Source organism: Denticeps clupeoides, chromosome 13 (genome assembly GCF_900700375.1).
Source record: "Denticeps clupeoides chromosome 13, fDenClu1.1, whole genome shotgun sequence".
Lineage (NCBI taxonomy): Eukaryota > Metazoa > Chordata > Actinopteri > Clupeiformes > Denticipitidae > Denticeps > Denticeps clupeoides.
Window position 1 is genome coordinate 13,334,203 of NC_041719.1, and position 22,016 is coordinate 13,356,218.

The 22,016-nt window shown below is 45.7% G+C and overlaps 1 protein-coding gene across 1 annotated transcript; it reads left to right on the forward strand.

Moving 5' to 3' along the window:
• Window positions 1–8,057: 8,057 nt before the first annotated feature.
• Window positions 8,058–20,987, forward strand: onecut3a (one cut homeobox 3a). The gene is made up of 2 exons (XM_029001220.1): window positions 8,058–9,132; window positions 20,264–20,987. Exons 1-2 carry the CDS (start codon window positions 8,091–8,093, stop codon window positions 20,557–20,559), a joined length of 1,338 nt encoding a protein of 445 aa, XP_028857053.1. The 5' UTR covers window positions 8,058–8,090; the 3' UTR covers window positions 20,560–20,987.
• The last annotated feature ends 1,029 nt before the right edge of the window (window positions 20,988–22,016 follow it).

Consider the following 22,016-nt stretch of genomic DNA (forward strand, 5'->3'; position numbering starts at 1 on the left):
CCAGTTTGGCCTTTTACAGCTCTGTCAAGTTGTTGCATTTGTAGTCAGCCATGGGTCGTCCATTTTGATGCACTTTTTGCACCAACACGCCAGTGGGGTCCTCTTTGCTACCTGATAGATGGAGGCAAGGGAAAGGCGTGAGTCCTTTTCCTTTTGGCACAGCGACTGGATGAATACAGGCGGTACTCAATTGTTTATATTCGCTTGCAGCTTCCTATCAATACGGCCTTGATAAGTGACCATTCCCAGGGCCCTCGGCTTGTATTCTGCTGTAAATGGTAATGTTCCTCGGTAATAGAGAGCAAGGGGGTTGGGCTGTGCACCCTAGTTGTACAGAATAATTATTAAATCATGTGACCACGGGCCTCCATTGCCAAATAATTTATTCCAAAGCTGATAGCTTGTCAATATTGATTTATTAATTTAATGGCACCAGGCTGATAAAAGGTACTATGCGCACTAAGGACTGCAGTAAGGATGAAGATTATGGAGAGGTGTATTAAATGGGGGGAAGACCCGGAGAAAATGGAAGTCCCAGAAATGATATATGAAAATGTAGGTGAATAACAAAAATACACTACATTTTCTTTGAATGAGATTTATTTTGCACATTGTTTTGTATGTTGCCTTAAACAGACGTTATGGGGTGTTTAGGGTTTGCGTGTTTTAGTTGAATAGGAATGGTGTGGTCATCACAGCTGCATGTACTGAAAATGAAGGGATCACTTATTGTTCTCTAAATAGTTCATAATAAAAGCATAAACTGAATTAATAAGTATAAATATCAATACGCCAACTCTACAATTATGCACATGGAGGCAGGATACATGCGCCCTGATCCTCCTTGACCTTGCAGCACTTACACTAAATGCTTATAAAAGGGTAATAAAACACACTGGCAATAAGAACCCATATTCAGGGTAGCAATGCACAGCTATCCTACATTACATAACATGCCTCAAAACTAAAAGGTATTTTAACAAGACCCACTGCTCTGTGACCTTTAGCCCCATGGTAGTGACCACAGCAGGCTGACCCCACTCACACTGTCACGTGACAGTACATCTTTTCTTTTTTCTTTTTATTGCATTTACATTCATTTCCCCAACAAAAGACAACGATAGAAAACAATGTGAGAGAACAGGGTCCACGGTCCTCAGCCTGCAGGGAGCTCTTGCTTTGAGGTGAGATGACGGACTGAGGTTAAGAGGCGTCCACGTAAGAGGACCTGAAGACTCTCAAAATGAGACTGCTTGACACTCTCTGGCCCTCTTCACAAATTACACAGTGTGTCTTCACCTAAATGCCGTGTTCACTTCACACACTTGACGCGCTGCGGCTCGGACTCGCTCTCCACCCTCCGAGTAAATGAGAGGCCAACACATTTTCACAAGTGTGGCCGGGGACGGGGACGGCCACACAGCCCTGCAGGGAAAAGATATATTTGGCACCAAGGCTGTGAGTTGTAGTCAATAGGTCTCTCACATCTGATGTGACGACTGGACGCAGACTGGAGTGTGAGACAATATTCCGACACAATATAAAACATATGGACATAAAGGAGCTTTTGTTTAAATGTATTTTTGTGCTTCAAATAATATATTTAATTTAAACGTTCTTTCAACATGATAACATTTTATTGCTATTTTTAATTGCATATATGTTTATCTTATAATGAATACTTATTTTGCATTCTGGGTCATGATCTGATGCGGTTCTCATGATTTGACGTTGCCCTCGTATAAATGTGAATATGTTTTTGTCTCCAGGTTCATCCACTCTGTTGTGCAAATCGGTCTGATAAATAATTCTAAATACGTCGTCCCATTCTGCAACTGCTAATTGGCTCATTTGGAAAAGATGGATGATTGGCTGATGCCCTATAACCTTTGACTTCAAATGATGATCTGACCCAGCTCAGAGAAAAATATTCCTTTGAGAGCTCCTCAGGAAGTAAAAAAAAAAACTAAACACATTAAATTAAACACAAAACTAAACACATTAATGTGCCCCTGTAAATCTGGCACTCCGGACCGATATCCTTCCATCAACACCAGCGCCCCATGACCTCTGAAGTAGAAAACCGGAAGATATGGAGAGGTGGATATGGACGGGTGGCGATAAAGAACGGAAGTGGAGGGTCGTTGTTGGGGTGTTCTTTTATTAGCCCAACTGTAAACACACAGAACAGGCTTCATTAAGAATTTTTTCGAACGGTGAGCGGCAGGTCCGGAAACATTATGTAGATGCAACCGGGTGTCGTAAAGGTTGATGGAGACGACGATGGATGGGCCGTGGGAGGTATAGGGAGAGGGGGGGCAGGTGTGGTGTAAACCACAACGGAGGCATGTTCTTCTGTTGCTCTGGGCAGTGCGTGGAGATGGGCTGGGAAAGATAGGAACAAATGATTTTTAATGCACTAACAGCCTGGTTGCGCGGGGCAATAACAAGGGCGGGATCTGCTCTAAAATGTTTGACATCCTGCACTGAGATCAATGGATCCCAGCTTCATACATTAACACAGCATACACACCTCAACCCACATATCCGCCAACGCTACCAGCGGAGATAACACTTGTGTACCCCAAACAAGCAGAGGCAAACGCATCGATTCTTCGTTGTATGAAATACATGTTTTGTTTTTCCTGGAAAACGACGTAATTTTTTTGGTTTCTCTTAGACATTGCGGTATTTGTAAGACTCACGCTGAACAGGTTAGGCCAAATAGCAGGTTCATTTAGAAACATTATTCATTTTGGGTTTGAACAGGATTTTTTTTTAGCTTCTTCCAGGGTCATTTTAATAGCACAAATGAGCTGTTTTGACGTCTTACAGTTTTCATCCTGGCTTATAGTCTTGCTGTCTATTTTAAGAGATCTATCCTGGTTCAACTGTAGGTGCTGTCTGTGGAACAAACCCCATTGTTTTATTATCAGAGTCTCCTTATAGATCAGCAAAAGTCTATTGGAAAATGCCAGACACCATAATATCGCCTGTCCTTCCATCACTTCTCCATATTGGCTTATGCAGGGTCATGGGACCGCTTGATCCTTTTCCAGCAACCTACGGACTCAAGGATGGAAGAAACCTCGTCCAGGGCACCAATCTGTCACCTGCAGAAACACGAACGGATGTGGTCACTCTGCTACAGTGGTGGGATGTGTACAATTACATGTGTGCATGAGGCGCATGTTGAAGACGTACATATGGAATGTACATATGGAACCAGCCCCAGATCGTACTTGTACAGAAACCGCTCACGTCTTCATGGAACAAGTACTGAATTTTCAACAACAACAACAACAACCAGATATATGGAATATATATATATATATATATATATATTCCACAGCCAACCCCCCACCCTCTGCTCTCCCTGCCAATTCCCTCGGCTCTCCAGCGGAAATCAATACACTATTGATCAGCTCTCTCCATGTCCATTATATAGTAGTGACAAAAGAGCCAAAAACTGTGGAAACAAATAACACGCTATGTGTGTATTTGCAAATGTATAATTTGTCGGGGTAATAAACAGCCCCCAACGTGAGGACGTGGCACGTTCGGCGGCAGGGACAGATCTGCATGGTCCCCGCAGAGACTAATTGCAGTTAACAGTGAGAAATTGCCGTCGTGGGCGTTGTGAAATAAAATATGCGACTGTGAAAAGGAGAGAGTGAAATTCTCTGCACGTCCCTACTTTTTCTTTTTTTTTTTCCCCCTCCCATCTTCTGGAACCTCATTCCTTCTACCCCCTCCCCCCGCCTCCCACCGCCCTCCAATCTCTCTCCACAGACAATGCTACAGGCAAAATCAATATTTTTGAAGGAAAAAAGTGAGTATTTTTAGCCCCTTGTAGTATGTGCTTGTGGATGAAAACACGTTTGTGGGAAAGCTGTGAGCGTAGGCCGGGGTTGTGAGTGGAGTGCAGGAGGAAAAGACGAAGACAAAAGAAATGACTGAAGGGGCGTGATTCCCACACTGTGTGAGAAGCACGGTGAGGATGCCGAACCCTCGGAAATGCACAGTGTTGGCGATTCTGAGACACACATAACACACGTTGAAACTCAGTCAAGTTACCTCCTTCCTTTTCTTTCCCTTTTTCTTGAGTTATGGTCGCTTGCACTTAATGAATGCATGCTATCGCTCAGGCAGAGTGCCACACACTGCATCTCTCTATGTATTTAGCGCTAGCTCCTTTCCATACGACCCAGTAACTACACCCCCCCCCCCCCCCCGGTCGATAGGCTTTTGATTGACTCCTGTGCCTGCAGGAGAGCTCACCTCCATTTTACTGTCAGTCCCTGTAGAAGAGGGGAAAAAAAAGATTCCAGCTCCACTTGGCCGCCATTGGCTCCCACGCTGGCGAAATGGTAAACCCTGATGCCGGTGGGTACGGAAAAAAACAAACAAACGAATAAAATGAACTCAAGGTGGGAGGTGGGATGCTGGAATTGATGTATTTGTGGTATTAGCAAATCAATTAATCCTTATTGTTGATGCCAGCACAGATAGGACGCGGTGTCTTATGGGGTACGGCTTGATTTCACCCTTGAAACAGAATCCAACAGAAATGTGGAAATGTTTGCCACAATCCTCCAAAGGTCGTAAGACAAAACACCACACAGACTGCCATTTTGGACCAAACCAGAATATGTCAGGGACGACTGGGAAGGGGTACAAAGTCAAGGCATGGCGAACACCGAGCGGAAGAACAAAGAGAAAAAGGACACAGCTGGACAGCAGGTGGAAGCCCCGCAAAGTGTTCCGCACTCCGTCTCAGGAATAAAAGGGCAAAAACGAGGGGGCTAAAGAGGATCTGGGCAGGGTGAGTGCTAATTCCTACTTTTCAGTTTAAATAAAGATCGGAGCGGGATAAAAGCCATTAAGGGAGGAATCAGACAGGGCACGCTATGTAGGACAAGAGCTGACTGCGGGGAGGTGAGCGGAGGGATCAATACTGAGTCGATGCACTCAACACCAGGCTGCGCACAGACACACACGCGGTGCAGCGGTGTGTGTGTGTGTGTGTGTGTGTGTGTGTGTATGTGGAGGGGGGGTGATTGGGTTGTGTGCATCTGCTTGGGTTTGTGGACCTTGCATGTGTGCAGGGGGTGTGGGACGCGCAAATCCGCTCGATGGAGCGGGCAGCCTTGGGCTTGGACTGTACCCGTGCAGATGAAGGAGTGTGAAGGTGGACGGGGAGCGACGAGGACAGGTGACAGGTGTCTCAAATAATAAAAGTGGAGCATAAATGCCGCCGCTGTGACTATCTACAGTGTGTGTCTTCCCCTCTCCAGGTCACCCTCCCTCTTTTCTCTCTGTCTCCGAAGAATTGATCGACTATGCCTTCTCAATCCATCTCTCCTCCCGTCGCCTAGCAACACCAGCGCAGAGGCTGGGATATATATACACACACATACACACACCCATACACAGACATTCGCATGGCATATCTTGGCGATGTTGAAAAATATGAATGTATTATGACCGTGGGCTGACGGAGAGCGGATTTCAGCCGAAAACACAGAACGCACAGACACACTCTGCATTATGCATGCATTTAAATGGGACAAAATGAATACCTGTGTTATCGTCATGCACTATAGCTGTTCTGCGATTGCCAGTAGATCACAGCTGCAGCAGTCAACAATGACAACATTTAACAATAAAAAACTAAAACATAAAGGTCAGAATTGCATTTTTATTGATTAGTAGTTCTAACTGATATTCATATATTATATGAAAAAAATATATGAAAGGCCTTAATTAGCAAGGTGGCAATGGATATGCAGAGGCAAGACCAAATGTGTTACAAAATGCTTCATTAACTATCAATATTGCACCCCCCCCCAGCAAAAAAAAACGCAAACATAATAATAATGATCACTAAAATGTAATGAAATTAACGTATTTGCATTTATGACAGTGTTTATAGTATTCTAACACAAAGATGACGAAATCTTTATTACTGTTACGGGACGTTGTGTAACAAGGGTTAAGGAACCTTCCTTAATATTTCTGAGGCATTTACAGATCTGACTATTGATTCACAATTTTCATAAGAAATCGATTAATTCTGACTTTAAAATAATTGAATGAAAAAACGAATTACTTTAAGAAAATAAAAACTTTTTTCTCAATGTAAAACAAGACTCACTTCATTTAAAGTGCATATAAATCATATAAATGTCTTAAAATACAAAACAAAATGGAATTTTTAAAACTATATTCGAACAAAATTCATCTTTATTTGATATACGATAATAAAATACGTCGGTGCTTTATCCGTGTGACAAATAACGGGAACGTTCCCTGTTCAATATACTTTAATGTGGGCGATCAATATATTGATATTTCGTCGGGACAAAATAGCTAAATTGCTACAGTTTAAAGACGGAAATGTGTCCTATATTTTTGGAGGATAAACGTGAGATGTATTTACGAAAAGTCGGTCCAGGGACGTGGACCACGACACAGGATCGGCCTGCAAGTCCTTTGCAACGGTCACTAAAATAATCATCCACGCGGCCCACGCTGATGCCACTCGCTGTGTAATTTATTTTTATAAAGTACGCCCCGTGGTGTTGTCCGTGTACAGCTCGGGCTCTAAGCTGCCCTGGTCCCTACGCGGTCCGCTTGGAAAATTCGGTGGCGATGCAGGAAAAATAATCCAGTCACGGTTCCAACAGGTTATATTCATCCCACGTAGTCAGAAAAGAAAGAATAAAGCGAATTTGTCATCTTTTTTATACACTCGACGTGCTGAGCGTTGAACGGTGACGTGGCCGGGATTTAATTCTCCTTCTCGGCACAGTTCGAGCTGCTGAACCGACGCCATGCAGATCCCGGATCCCGACACACACACCTTCAGCCAGAGAGAGCCCACATTTCCACGGACGAAATAAACATTCCACGTAAAACCCACTTTAAAACTTCATTCAATTCTGCTGGACGGCTGCAGCAGAAAATAACAGATTTCGGGACGATTAAACAGAGACGATTCACCGACACAAGAACGTATAAAATGAACACGCTTCATACAAAGTCGTGATCCAGGTGTGCAGATTTTTACCTTTTTAAAACGATAATAAATTAATTTAATAAAACATCGAAAAACATAGCAAACACAAAACAAACTAGTGAGGTTTTTGGCAACTATTTATTTAAATGAATCCGGTTTAAATTGTTATAAGTCTGGCTCTGAAAGTTCAAAATAATTTAATTTGACACTTTAACGGGGGATAAAAAGAGTTCTGGCATCATGGAAAACCGGCTGAAATGTGGAAGATTTCGTTCCTTCGTTCATGTGGTCGCGGAGTGGGGGGTCGGTGTGGGTCCACGTCCCTGCGTCGCGAGGCTTCGCTGTTTAGACGCCCCGTGTGAAAAGAACCCTGTTGACATCGTATATTTCCCTTTGGCGATATCGATTTACTTACCCATCGATGGCGATCGACTCAGCCTGATGAATTGCCATTGGTGACCCGAACTGACGTCAGGTGACCATTTAACAGAATAAAGCATATTTGAGAAAGTCTTAAGCGGCCTGCATCACGTCCAAAAAATGTATAACTTATTTTATGTGAAATGCATTTTATTCTGTTAAATGTAGATTATGAACGTATGACAGTGTGCATAAGTGTGCATAAAAACATTCAAAAAAGTAAATGTATGCAAACAAACCCAGATACATTACATTATGTCCGACGTGAGCAATAAACTTTGAATATTATTACAGTAATCCTGAAGTTGAATTTCTATATCCACACACCTGTCTAGTTTTAACGCACGTTTTTTTAAAAAAAAAAACAAAAACGGACCCTGTGACGTCACAAACTCCCGTCTGGACTGAGGCGGCCGATAACGGGGCTCGCGCGCGCTCCCGCGCGCGCGCACGCGCGCAGACAGCCCAGCCTTCGGCAGGCGAGGCGAGGCGCGCCGCGGCGGACCGGACCAGACGAGAGAAGAGCGCGCGGATGCAGCCACGCCGCACCGGGACACAAAGGGTTCGCTCCGGATCCGAGCGGGCAGCGGCCGAGTAAGAGACGAGGACGCGGACATACCCCCCCCCCCACCCGACCGGCCCCTAGACCATGGAGCTCACGATGGAGAACCTCGGGAACCTCCACGGCGTCTCGCACCCCCACCAGCCCGAGGAGCTCATGGGCTCCCCGCACGCGCGCCCGTCGGCGTCGCACCGGAACCTGGCGTCCCACGGGCGCCCCGCGGTCGCCTCCGGCATGGCCTCGATCCTGGAGGGCGGCGCCGGGGACTACCGCGCCGAGCACGCGCTGTCCGGCCCGCTGCACCCCGCGATGTCCATGTCCTGCGACTCCGGCATGAGCCTCAGCGGCACCTACACCACCCTGACCCCGCTGCAGCACCTGCCGCCCATATCCACGGTGTCGGAGAAGTTCCACCACCACCACCACCACCACCACCCCCACGCTCACCCCCACGCCCACCACCACCACCACCCGGGCCACCAGCGCCTCTCCGCCGGCAACGTGAGCGGCAGCTTCACCCTCATGCGCGACGACCGGAGCCTGGCGTCCATGAGCCACCTCTACAGCCACTACCCCAAAGACATGTCCGCCATGGGACAGCCCCTGTCCCCCCTGTCCAACGGCCTGGGCTCTCTGCACAACTCCCAGCAGTCCCTCGCGGCCTACGGTCCCGGGGCTCACCTCCCCAACGACAAGATGCTGTCGCCCGGAGGAGGCTACGACGGCCACATGCTGTCCAGGAGCGAGGGTCTGGGCGCCCACGGCGCCGGCCTCGTGTCCGGCCTGAACGGGGTCCACCACCACGGCCACCCGCACTCCCAGACCAACGGCTCCATCCTGGCGGAGCGGGAGCGGGACCGGGAGCGGCAGGGCGGCGGCTCGGGCCAGGCGGAGGAGATAAACACGCGGGAGGTGGCGCAGCGGATCACGGCGGAGCTGAAGAGGTACAGCATCCCGCAGGCCATCTTCGCGCAGAGGATCTTGTGCCGCTCGCAGGGGACGCTGTCCGACCTGCTGCGGAACCCCAAGCCGTGGAGTAAACTGAAATCGGGGCGAGAGACGTTCCGCAGGATGTGGAAGTGGCTGCAGGAGCCGGAGTTCCAGCGCATGTCGGCGCTCAGGCTGGCGGGTAAATAAATCCACCGCAGCGCGTCGTCGTCACGTCGGAAACGCGTTATAATTAAAAGAGAGAGAGAGAGAGGAGGGGGGGGGTGGGGGCTGGACTGTCCTGCTTGCTTAATTATACTTCACTACATCTGAGTTTGTCATCTATAATGTTAAAAAAAATCGTGACTTGCGTTGTATAGACAGCGAGGTTTATTGAAAGCATCCACGAGGTCCAATTTTAATTCAGAAATCCGAGCCCCTTAACAGCCGGAGGATCTGAAACCTTTAATCTTCCGAACCTTGGGCCCACGACGCACCGATTCCGACACGACCAGGCCCGTACACCGTTGTTCTAGAACCGTCCCTGAGACGTGTGTGGCCCAGTTCGGTTTACGCGCCACGCGTCACCCCACGCGGGGCGTGCAGTATATCAGGGGACGGCTCAATTAGCCGAGTGTAGTGGCATATTTTAGTTCCAGTCGATGCCCTATCGAAAAGCACTTAATGGAATGTAAACGGTTCCTGCGCGCATTTACCGGGGTTCGGGTAAATAAAGACGCGAACGGGCCCCGGTTCTCGCTTTAAGGGCCACTGCTGTTGATCGTAATTAGCGGCCGGCCTGGGGAAAAGATGCATTATTTATTATCATCATTTTTTGGGGGGTTGTTTTATGTAAATGCCAAGATGGAATAATGGATGAGAGGATTTTACTTATTCCGTTTAAAACGCGTCACTACCCCAGGTTGGTTGGTGGGTCCGAATCGACTGATGGGAAGGAAGGGGGTGGGGGGTTGGGGGGGGAGTGGATCAATAAATTCAAATGACTATTTCAAATTCATCGCCGCGGCGCGGGTCGATGGCTGAGCTCAGGCCAGCTGACGTGAAAACGCCGCTGCTCGTCCATTGTTCGTCCATTAAAACGACGCGGTTAAACCCCATCAATCCAAAAATTACCAAAAAAAAAAAAAACTTAAATTCTATTCAAATCACACGCCGGTATAATATCGTTTCCGAACTTACTATAAACCGCTTCTGAGAACGACCACTCCGATAATAAAAATTACAATAAAAAACGTGCCGCGTTTGGTCGAATGTAAGTGTTTGCGCTGAGAAAATGAGAGTTGCGCGTAAAGGCTGCATTCACGAGGCAAAAACAACAACAACAACAACAACACAAAAAACAACAACAAACAAAACAACCGGCCGGTGCGCGCGCGCGCGCGTGCGTGCGGGCGGGCGGGCGCGCGCTGGATCCCGCACTCCATCTCAATGTATTCGGTCGGGTCAATAAAGCCGGGATCGATACAGATAGCCAGTGCATCTATCAATTATTCCGGCTCAGCACTCTCTCCCACAGGACTCTCCCGGGGAGCAGCGGGGGGTGGGGCATGACTGGAGGGGGGGGTCCACACCCCCTTTTTTTTATTATTAAGCGCCTGTACAGTAATGATGACCAAACCGACTACAGGCTGTGAGGCTTGAGCCTTAAATTATGGGACTAACAGGAACGACAACATCAAAAAATGGGAACATTTTAAAAAAATAATTATCAATAAATTATGCAGTGCGGGGATTGGTTACTGTTACACGTTACTTGTTATGTAGACCATGAAAGGTCTAGAAAAAATATTAGTACTCATTTTATATAAATAAATAAAGGAAAGGGGGCGGATTGAGGCAGGTCAAGAGCCAGATCGATAAGCACTTTAATAATTGATAGTCGCAGGAAAAACGAGCGAAAAGGGGGACGTTAAACCTGCGGTTGGGGCTACAGACCCACCGCTCGGTGAACAAGGTAAACACTTTCAATCCTGCGGCAGGACGCCGGTTACCGGGCTGGTGATCGATCCCCCCACCTCCTCCACACACACACACACACACACACACACACACACACCCAACACCGACCACCTTCATAACAGTTATAACAACAACAAAAAAAAAAAAACACACAAGGCGACCAATAGGCAGACGGGATGGTTGCTCACGTGCTTCTGGGGTTTTAAAACCTACTGACAAACGCATCCATCAAGTACGTTACAAATATGTATACACTCACACACACACACACACACACACACACACACACACACACTCCAGCTGTCCAACATTAATCAGAAATATCGAAAAATATCGAGTTTTGACCACAGACCTGGTGAGCTAAGTTGTACCTACTAAGTGGAAATACACAATGTTCCACAAGTTCACGAGTTGAAAACGTCAATAAGACGTCGGCGTTGTAATTCGATATTTTACTCCGTACGACTCGTACGAATATTGCTTCTTCATTCCCGGGAAAAATTTCATAATAAAGCATCTAAATGAACGTGGTGGTAAATTGTGACGACGACATTCCAGGAATAAAATGAAAGGAGAGGCTGGCCGCCCTGCCAGGTTTGTGGCCGTAAAAGAGTCTGGACGTGGTTTCTTCATGTCAGCTGGAGTTCGTTCTGGCGAATTGCGACGGTTTGTGTGACGTCCGTTACGTCGGTTCCCGCGCATATTTAAATTTAAGGAATTTCTACGTCATTTTTTGCTGCGTAATAAGACACGCGTATAATGTCGCATAAACGTGGTAATTTTTATGCCAAATTTATGTGGCGTTTAAAATAATTTTTTAAAGATTTATTGAGGTTAGTAATTTTTTTTAGTAATGCCTTGTGTCGCATTTTTCCTCCAAACGCCTTACTTGCCCAACAAAGGCTACGCGTGCGAACGAGGGGACGCGCCAGTGCCACCAGGGCGCCATTGATGCGGGTGACCTTGGGGACGCGGTGGTTGCCGGCCGGTTTTGGACACCCGTGTCCTGCGTTTCCCTGAAACTGGACGACGTGAGGTGCGGCGAGAATTACAGGGTTAATTACACCCCAACTGTCCCCTTTCTCATCGGTGCGTCAAAAAACGCGCCGGTTACACGCGTGGGACGGAGCCGAGGCGTTTTTCACTTTAACAGAATGTGGACGTGGGGGACGCGGACGTGTCCAGAGACACTTTCAGACAGGCGGGAACCGGGTTTACGCCAAAATGAGCCCGTTAATTGAATCTGAAGGTTAATAAATTTCAAATGATAAAAAAGTACGATATTATTCATGCTCGTCTACAGGCTCCGGGGTGCGATATTGACAGATCCTGGCTGATCTGTCCCCAGAGGACCTCGAATGACATGCATGACAAAAAAAAGAAGCCGACTCGAATATGAAATAAGCCTTAAACGATCTCGTTAATGAATTATCCACGCTGCATTTCATGTCAGGAGCTTCCACGTCACGCGGGACGCGTTTTGTAATTAGCGCGTCATTAAAACGAGATTAAGGCCTGTACAAATGAGTATTTAGGAATACGCGAGAAAGATTTGATTTTCCCCCCTAAAAAATCTCACGGAACGCGCTTGCGATTTGTGTGTGTGTGTGTGTGTGTGTCAGAGAATAAGTGCGCGCGCAGCGCATTCTGTAAAATATTTTATTGATGTATGATATTGTTGACCAGGTGAATAAAACGGAGTAATGCCAGCACATGTTCTGCATTTCACACACACACACACACACACACACACACACACACACACACACACACACACACCACGTGATTTGTCGAGGCCTCCTCATTTATAAGACGTTGGATTAGGTTCATCAGGCCCTCGCCACGACTCCCACCACCGTGTTCTGCTTTTACATCCGAACCTGACGGACGTTTTATGAATTCCGCTCGTTGATTCTTGTCACCTTGTTAATATTTTATTGTAATCGCTGCTGCATTCCTTTCGTTACGTTATGCCGTTTATATGCGGAGCCCATGAATTACCGCGAATAAAAATGCTTCACGTCGTTTAAGCATCTCATTCTGGGGTAACGGGACGCCCGTTACCTGCAGTAAACTGGCGTGAAGCTCTTCGTTTCTTTCTTTCAGCCACCGTGACCGTTTACGTTCTGGTGCAGGTGGACGGGGGACTGAACTGAGTTTATATTATAATGCCCATTTTTTAATATACATCTTTTTATAAACACATTTTAATATACATCGTTTTAATATACACCCTAATATACACCTAACACGCCGCGGCTCGTTCTCGTGGAAAACTTTAATTAATGATCTGAAATGTAAAGGCATTTTGGTAATATTTTATTTTACTGTCCACAGCATACACACACACACACACACACACACACCTACAGTACCAGCGTTGAAAACGAACCAAAATGAACCAAGCGTGCAGAAAGCAGGAGACCGATACATTACATTTTTTTATTCATCATTTACGCGGAACAAGTTTACTTTCACAATAAGAAAAAAGGCGATCTGATTTATTACAACGACGCGACAGCAGTTGGACCTCCAGGACGTTTTAGTGAAAATGGTCTTTAGGTCCAGTTCTTTCCGTTCCTAAGCAACGTCATATATATATTATACACATATATAATATATACATTACACACACACAATTTTTTCTAGGTAATGTAGATCAACTCGCAGCACTCCGCCATCAACATAGCATGAAAATATATATTGTAAAAAAAAAAAAATAAATAAGAAGGACTAGCTGAACAGAAGCGGGTGCGACGTACGCGGCCTGACTGGAATGTTCTCGCCTGCAGCGGACCGGCCTCAGCGGGAGAGCGGCACCGCACCCAATTTCCGAGCCCCTCTTTCAGCGCATCGATCCCGCGCAGACTGGTCAGTTATCGACCCCCGCACCCCCTGCACCCCCTCTCCACCTCCAGCCCTATAATAAACAGATGCAAGTTATGCGGCCTACCAAATTCGCATATTTTTTGTATTATTATTATACCAAGAGCACTAATGTTATATCGCGTGGATGTAGTTGAAACAGTTCAAATGTTGGGAGATAGAATAGAATATTTCATTTGGGCTCCAGCAATACACTGTTGTCCATTTAACCGAGATTTACTTGCACCAGACACTGCTGCTCCATTACAGACAGGGAATATAGAGGGCGTGCGGTGCTGTTACCGAGCAGGTTTTGGAGTGGGACCATCCTCAACTAGCACGACTGTGCGCCCGTCGCGAGCTCATGGCGAAACGGCATGAGCAGGTTAGTTTGAGCTGTGGAAGGCAGACACATTCTACCGAATTACCACTGTATTAGCACCAATTGTTCCTTATTACATTAATCAGCATTGAGCTATGGGGAGTCGTTGGGAGATGGATGAACCTTCTGCACGAGCAACAAGCGCTTTATCCGGCACAGACAGGGATTCAGGCCTAAGCCGGTCAATAGACGCCCCATCTATCTTCGCCCTGAACAAAACGCAGTTTTTACAGACACAGTGGAGCGAATTCTTATGGATCAAGAGAAACTTTTCAATCGAGGATCAAACCTTTGCAATTTATGGCCTGCTGACACTTTCATCCAGCTATATTTTAAGGTCTAATTTTTAATACATACATATTTCACATCTAAACGAAAGCAAAGGCAAGCAGACAAATTTGCTTAATGCAAATCTACAGAACAGGCCAAAAGTTTGGACACACCTTCTTATTCAATGTGTTTTCTTTATTTTCATGACCATTTACATTGGCAGATTCTCAATGAAGGCATCAAAACTATGAATGAACACATGTGGAGTTATGTACTTGGTGAAATAACTGAAAACATGTTTTATATTCTAGTTTCTTTGCTCTGATTACTGCTATTCACACTCTTGGCATTCTCTCGATGAGCTTCAAGAGCTCATCACCTGAAATGGTTTTCCGACAGTCTTGAAGGAGTTCCCAGAGGTGTTTAGCACTTGTTGGCCCCTTTGCCTTCACTCTGTGGTCCAGCTCACCCCAAACCATCTGGATTGGGTTCAGGTCTGGTGACTGTGGAGGCCAGGTCTCCACTTTTTGTTCAGTACATAACTCCACATGTGTTCATTCATAGTTTTGCTGCCTTCAGTGAGAATCTACCAATGTAAATGGTCATGAAAACAAAGAAAACACATTGAATGAGAAGGTGTGTCCAAACCTTTGGCCTGTACTGTGCTGTATATCTTGTAATATAAATGTAAAAAATGTAATAAATGCATTGTCAATACCTCCAGGCCCTGGAAAGCTTCCACATGTGCGTCCTTTCACGTCCAATCCTTAGTACTCCCACTGAATTTCTCTTCACAAATCAACAGAAATCCCTTTTGTCCAGCTTGTTGAAAGTGTTACTCTCTGGTCAAAAAGTATGCCATTCCTTCATATTTTTTATGCAGATTTCATAACATAAGTCATGAGCAATGTTACTCTGCAATCAACATTTTAATCAATATTTAGCATCTGATTACATGCTGCTGTCTTCATTAGCTGCCCTACTGTTTTACAGTTTCATTGCTACTATAAGAGCTGTTTTATTATTAGGTTGGCTGAAAATCTGTCAATTTATTACTCTTTATATTCTTCTTCTTATAGTTATTCTTTTTTTTCACTGCATCCACTCCCACTGTTTTTAAAATACATTCATGGGCCTTTCGTGGGTTTTCAGGGCTTAAATTTAATATTTTTTTTAGATGTGTACATGAGCTTTTGTAAGCAATATGACATTTCACTTTCTCATTGTAATTTTTTTGAATATAATATTTTCCGCGTCGACATAACACGCGGCCATTTTTTAAATCGCTCTCACGTTGTCAATGTTGAACGTACCTCCGTGACGTTCGTGTAAAATTCACGCCAGGATTATCACATTAACGCTCGACCCCAGTGTAGCATGATGCTAATCGCGAGCCGTATTCAGCTCTTAAAAACACATTACAACTCACCGCGCGTTGCTGCCAATACAAATCCACGAAATTAATATTATGTCAGACTATGTCGGATTATTACCGGGTGGTAGCAGCCTAGTGGGTAACAAACTCGCCAATGAACCAGAAGACCCAGGTTCGAATCCCACTTACTACCATTGAGTCCCTGAGCAAGACACTTAACCCTGAGTGTCTCCAGGGGGGGGACTGTCCCTGTAACTACTGACTGTAAGTCGCTCTGGATAAGGGCGTCTGGTAAATGGCGTAAATGTAAATTTCTGACCGACGGGTTCATTTTAATCACCTTCCCCGCCAGGGCTCGGCCCGGGATTACGGGGGGGACCCGCGCCGCTCTCTTCACAGGCGACAAGGCGACAACGCCACAACGCGACATGAGTGACGCGGCCCCGGTTTACGTCGCGGGTCTCTGGCGCAAGGGACCCGGGTTCCAGTCTCGCTTTAAGCACGTTTTCTCTCTCTCCCTCTCACTATATGAGGTGCACAATGTCCCCTGTGTTTATAACTCTAATTTCCCGCCGCCATTTAATATGACAGGAACGGTGCAACGTCGACTGCAACACGACTTACACAACACCTGAAGTGTAAACGTGACTTTACGAGCTATTAATTTTACACAGCAGCTATTCAGAAATGCCAGTGACTTTCGGTGCTGACACACGAAAACGCGGCGTGTGTGTGTGTGTGTGTTTTGTGCTGCAGGGATACGTTCGAATCTCACAACGAGCAAATGCATGAAACTAAACCATACATATGCTATAGTTCATGTAATATCATTAATTATGTCTTATATTGTCTTATTGATTTTTAAATGTAAGTGTTGTTTACAGTGTGAGTGCAGAGGCTGCACCATTTCGCCTCACTATATACTTGCATTGGATTAAGATATAAAATCTTAGTCCATGAATCACTTTTATTGTGAGTGCAGGAATATTCTCACACTTGTAAAAATTTTCCATGAAAGGTAATTAACGTTTATTACACTACTACACTTTAACATACAGTGAGGATGTGCAGTTATAAGCAATAAAGCAGTCGGACTGATTGTTCTGTTGTATTGCCACGCCGTGGATAAACCACACCGAGTGTACACAACCAAAGGTGCACTAATGTGATTATTACATTAAATAAATTATGCTCACCTATGAAACAAAGTTCATTGAAGTTTCATCATTTGCATAAAGATCATAGTAAATGTATTACAGTGTATTAATATAGCTTTTATCTGCATACACATATTGACCATATACATCTGTAATTTCATTGAAATATAATTGTATATAACTGTATGTCACTGTATGCTCCTTTCACAAAAATTATTAGCAAAAATGAATGATATTTACACTAATTACACTAATAATGTTACACTACTGCATACATTTACATTTATGGCATTTGGCATAATGCATCTGTACACAGGGCTGAATTCCTTTATTTATCAGCATTGTGTGTATGAAAGGACACTATACACATTCCGTGGTACTGACATGAAGATCCAGGTTGGGGACTGTAGGAATCGATCTCCAGTGTTATCCATTCTGATTATGGCGCACTGGCTGTGGCTGCTTGACCCAAGTTTGTTGCAGTGTCCCTGGAACGGATGTCATTCGTGCCTGTCATCCGTCACAAAGAGAAAGTCACAAATTGTGTCTGTTTTCACAGGCAATATATGCAACGCATTACCTTCTTGAAAAAAATTACAAGCTCTGTACAATTGAACTGATGTACATTAAAGAGCGACTTACAATTAGTAGTGTCAAGTGGCATGAACATCCTGGTCAGGGTGTAAATGCAGGTCTTCGCAGGCAGCCCAGCTTCCCCCAGGACTAGTATGTGATGTGAAACCAAAAATACTGAGAACAAAGGGCGGTCCTTCTTGTTTTTTAGTTTAATGGGGTTTTGTACCTTTTTTTCTGGTTGTTTTCTGCTGGTGTGTTGTACATGTTTGTAACAATGGAGATGAGATCAGTGTAATTTTGCGCTGTTCCTTCTCCCCTGTGCATCATCCGCACATATGAACCTGTTTTGCTCGTGTCTTCCCAATCGTTCCGACTAACCTCATTAGTCATGAAGCATGCTGTTGCACCTATGGCTAGTTTGTATGTAATTGTTTTCTGCATCTCCAGTGATCTCTTTTGGCAATATTTAACCCCAAATGATTAAATGGCACCCTTGACTGGGCTGTGAAAGCTATAAGTTGCACAACAATGTGTATTTGCTGAGAGCAAATAAGGGGCTGTGGTGGCCTATCGGGTAAGGACGCAGACCCGTGATCGTGAAGGTCGTCTGTCCGAATCCCAAATTGGCAATCCCGATCCTGAACTGGCAAGGTACCACTGGGGTGCCACTGAGCAAAGCACCGTCCCCACATGCCTTTCATGGCTGCCCACTGCTCACCAAGGGTGATGCAGAGGACACATTTCATTGTGTCACCATGTGCTGTGCTTCACAATCTTTTCACTTTTTTAAAATATTGGTCCCAACCGAGTTCTCTTCTCTGTTGTGACACTTTTAATGACTTGTTTGTATGCAGAAAATATTGGCGTATTTCCTTGTAAGAGCTGGTCCTCATGGAAGTCACCACATACTATAATAGGTGAGCTTCCAAAAGAGCCTTCAGATTTGGCACAAACTCTGACATCCTATAATCTGGTCTGCTACGTTTTGTATGTACTGTTGAATATCGAAGACCCCTTTACCATTCTCATTTAGCATTATTTGCACCGCCATTTACCTCCACTCCTTAATCTTAATCCATGAATCTCTTTTATTGTGAGTTCAGGAATTTTTACCCACTTTGTACTATTTTCCATGAAATGTAATGAACTGCTACGTTTATTACACTTTAACATACTGTGAGGCTGTGCAGTTGGGCTGACTGTTCTGTATATTTGCACTTCAAAAAAGCCTGTTTCAGTCAACTTGAATTTCATAATATGAAATTCACTTTTATCTAGTTATATATTATTATTATTATCTAAAATATTTTCTATTGCTTTATGAAATATTATAGTTGTCTAATTAGCCATTCTTAAGTAAGATGATCTGCCAAAATGAACCGAGCCAAGGTGCCAGGGAGGTCTTTTAAAAGACGGGAGCCGACATGCAGGCGCCTCTCGGCCCCGTTACACCGTGTGCACTGTAGCTGTAAAATCTACACAGCGATCGATTTTCCTCTTTCTGCGACGTGCCTGGTTCTGTAATCAGGGCCTCTTTTCTCACCGATCGTTATTGATCACAAAAAAAGAAAAAAAAAAAAAAGCCTGTGCCTGTAACCTAGGCGATGGGCTGCAGCACGAAGTTGCAACAGCGACACCTGGTGAATCTTACGCAGAACTGCACCTGAAAGTACCAGACATTGTAGTCTGTTAAATTCTGTATTATATTATATTATATATATTACATTATATTTGTCCTTGACTAAAATTCTGCTAAAATGCTGTGTTCCAAGGCCGTTCCTGGTCACAGTTTACATGTCATCACAGAGAAGGTGGAGGTGAAGAGTGAGGGAAGAAAAAAACAAAGAAACAAGGGAGAGAAGGACGGCCTGAAGGACAATGGGAAATGATAAACCATCATGGAGACAGGGGAGTCGAGGTTAATGGAGGATAATGAAAAGAGGGATGAGGGCCCTTACAAGTGAAACGGATGGCGAGCTGAAATTAGGCAAAAACAAAAACATTTGTTTTCCAGTCAAATTCAGACTTTTGGCCGTGACTTTATTCTTCTTTTCTTCCCGCCAGTGTGCGGAGACTCTGTGAGAAGTGTTTTTTTTTTTTTTTTGTTTGCCGGTTTAAAATATCAGCTCTTAGCTCAGTGGGTAGACATCCAGCGGCCTCCGTTTGAAGTCGCAGTCTGCGGACCAGCTGGAGGGGGATTCAAGCCTCTGTCCCGATAGACATCCCCCCGCCTTCTGCCAAATCCTACAGCAGTACGGGTCAATATCTCGCTCACTCCTGCTTTCTTGTGCTCTCTATAACAGGCACACACACACACACACACACACACACACACAGCAGCCACTCTGTCTCCCTGTGCAAACCAAGACTACATTAATATTGAATCAAACAGCAGCATCTCCAACCAGACTGGAGCTCTCACCGCAGGCTAGCTCCACTCCTGCACTCGGAGAGGGAGGAATATTGCCTCCGGGGAGCGGGAATGGATTTAAACTTAAACCACATTTAATTTGGAGCTGCGCACGGAAGGCAAAGTTTACTGCGAGGAGTCAGGCCGGGGTAATTCTATGTACAACTAGATCATACTTAATTCCTTTATTATAAGCAACAAATCACTGGCTTATTCACTGGCTATTTCCCATGGTGCCGTGCTCCGCTTTCGGTGCTTTTCACTCACGTCTCGCTCATTTTCCTCTCTGTTTCTGTGCCGCTCTGCTTTGTCTCACAGCCTGCAAGAGGAAAGAGCAGGAGCAGCACAAGGACCGGAACCTGGTTCCCAAGAAGCAGCGCCTGGTGTTCACCGACCTGCAGAGGCGGACGCTCATCGCCATCTTCAAGGAGAACAAGAGGCCCTCCAAAGAGATGCAGATCACCATCTCCCAGCAGCTGGGCCTGGAGCTCAGCACCGTCAGCAACTTCTTCATGAACGCCCGGCGCCGCTGCGTGGACCGCTGGCACGATGAGCACCACAGCGCCAGCCCCAGCCAGCCGGGCACCTCCGCCACCACCTTCTCCAAGGCGTGAAGGTTCCGAGATCACCATCCCAGCAGATGCCATTCAATTAACCCACAGCACCGCGTATTGATCACCGTCCTGATCGATATCTCCTTCAGCCCAGATCACAGTTTAATATTTCTTTTCTGTCTGACGTATTCCAAGCGCCACCATGGCAATTAATCATGCGGGTTCAGAAGTCATTTTTTGTCCTTTTTCTTTACGCTGAGCATCGTGCTTTGACCACAAGTAGCCTCTTCATTTCCGTGTCTGCTCAGACCCGCCGACTTCTCGGCATGTGCGGATTTGGCAGCAAAAAAGAGCAGCAATAATATATCACCATGCACCACCGCACCCAGCCCGGACCCCTGTACACGACCGGCAGAGGGGAGCCGGTGCAGCCTCCACGCTCCCGGTCCTGCCCCCGGAGGCCAGCGGCACGTAGGGAGGCTAATCAGTGTAGGCCTCGAAACGGAATACGCTTCACGGCGAAGATACTCAGGTCTGCCCAGTCTAGGTCTATATTTTTGCACAGATGTTGGAAGGCTGTTTGGGAGACTGTCCATTTTTTTTTTTTTTGCGCAGTGAAGCGGAAGCCGTTCCGAGGAGGGGAGCCACGGCCAGCACTCGAAACACACTTTTCAGGAGGAAGAGAGCGAAGAGCACACAGAACCCAGACCCCAGAACCCAGAACCCTACACAATAGCCGCAGCACAGCGTCAGCAGTGCCACCTGCTGGCCGAGATAGGAAACGCAAGAGGGACCGAGACAGGGGGTCCCCTTTTCAGTGATGTCTGCGTTCACTGTCCTGTTTATTCCGGTGGGGACGAAATATGTACAGTACCGACCGCTGGCCAGAAAAAAACGCACTCAATCACACACGCGTATAGTTTTACTTCCAGTTCACTGCACCTGATCACTAACTTACCGTACATTGCAAAACCTTAATTATCATTTTCCTTCTTTTTTTAAAATGAGATTATTTGAAGCAATGGGCGGGGCAGCTTTAATGCCAGGAAAAGGTTTAATATCGATGTGTTTTTTTTTTTTTTTTAAACGATTCCAATTAGTTTTCGAGTGGTGGGGTGGCCACTGGGACGTCCAGACATGATAAACACTAGTGCCAATGATAACTGCCTTAATGCTAACCTGTGACGATGGTGCAGCATTCACACAAACAGCCCCCTTCCCCACGACGACGGGTCAAACGTGCCATAGCAACCGACCGCCACCTTTCAGTATGTCAGTACCCAGCTGCATTTTCTACACATTATCAGAAACAAACGCACCGGCGCCGAGCAAACAGGCCACAAGACGGAGCTGATGCGACAGCGTTCTAGACAAAAAAGGGGAAAAACTATGTCAACACTTCAGTCTTTCGTTCGCTACCTCTCTCTTTCACTCTTAATATTTATGCGGGTAATTAGTACCATAGACACAACATTTCTATTTCTTATTACTGTTGTGATTTTGTTGTGCCGACGCGA

Coding starts and splice junctions, on each gene's coding strand:
- onecut3a (XM_029001220.1), top strand. CDS start 8,091: ATGGAGCTCACGATGGAGAACCTCGGGAACCTCCACGGCGTCTCGCAC. Junction 9,133..20,263: donor GTCGGCGCTCAGGCTGGCGG/GTAAATAAATCC, acceptor TTTGTCTCACAG/CCTGCAAGAGGAAAGAGCAG.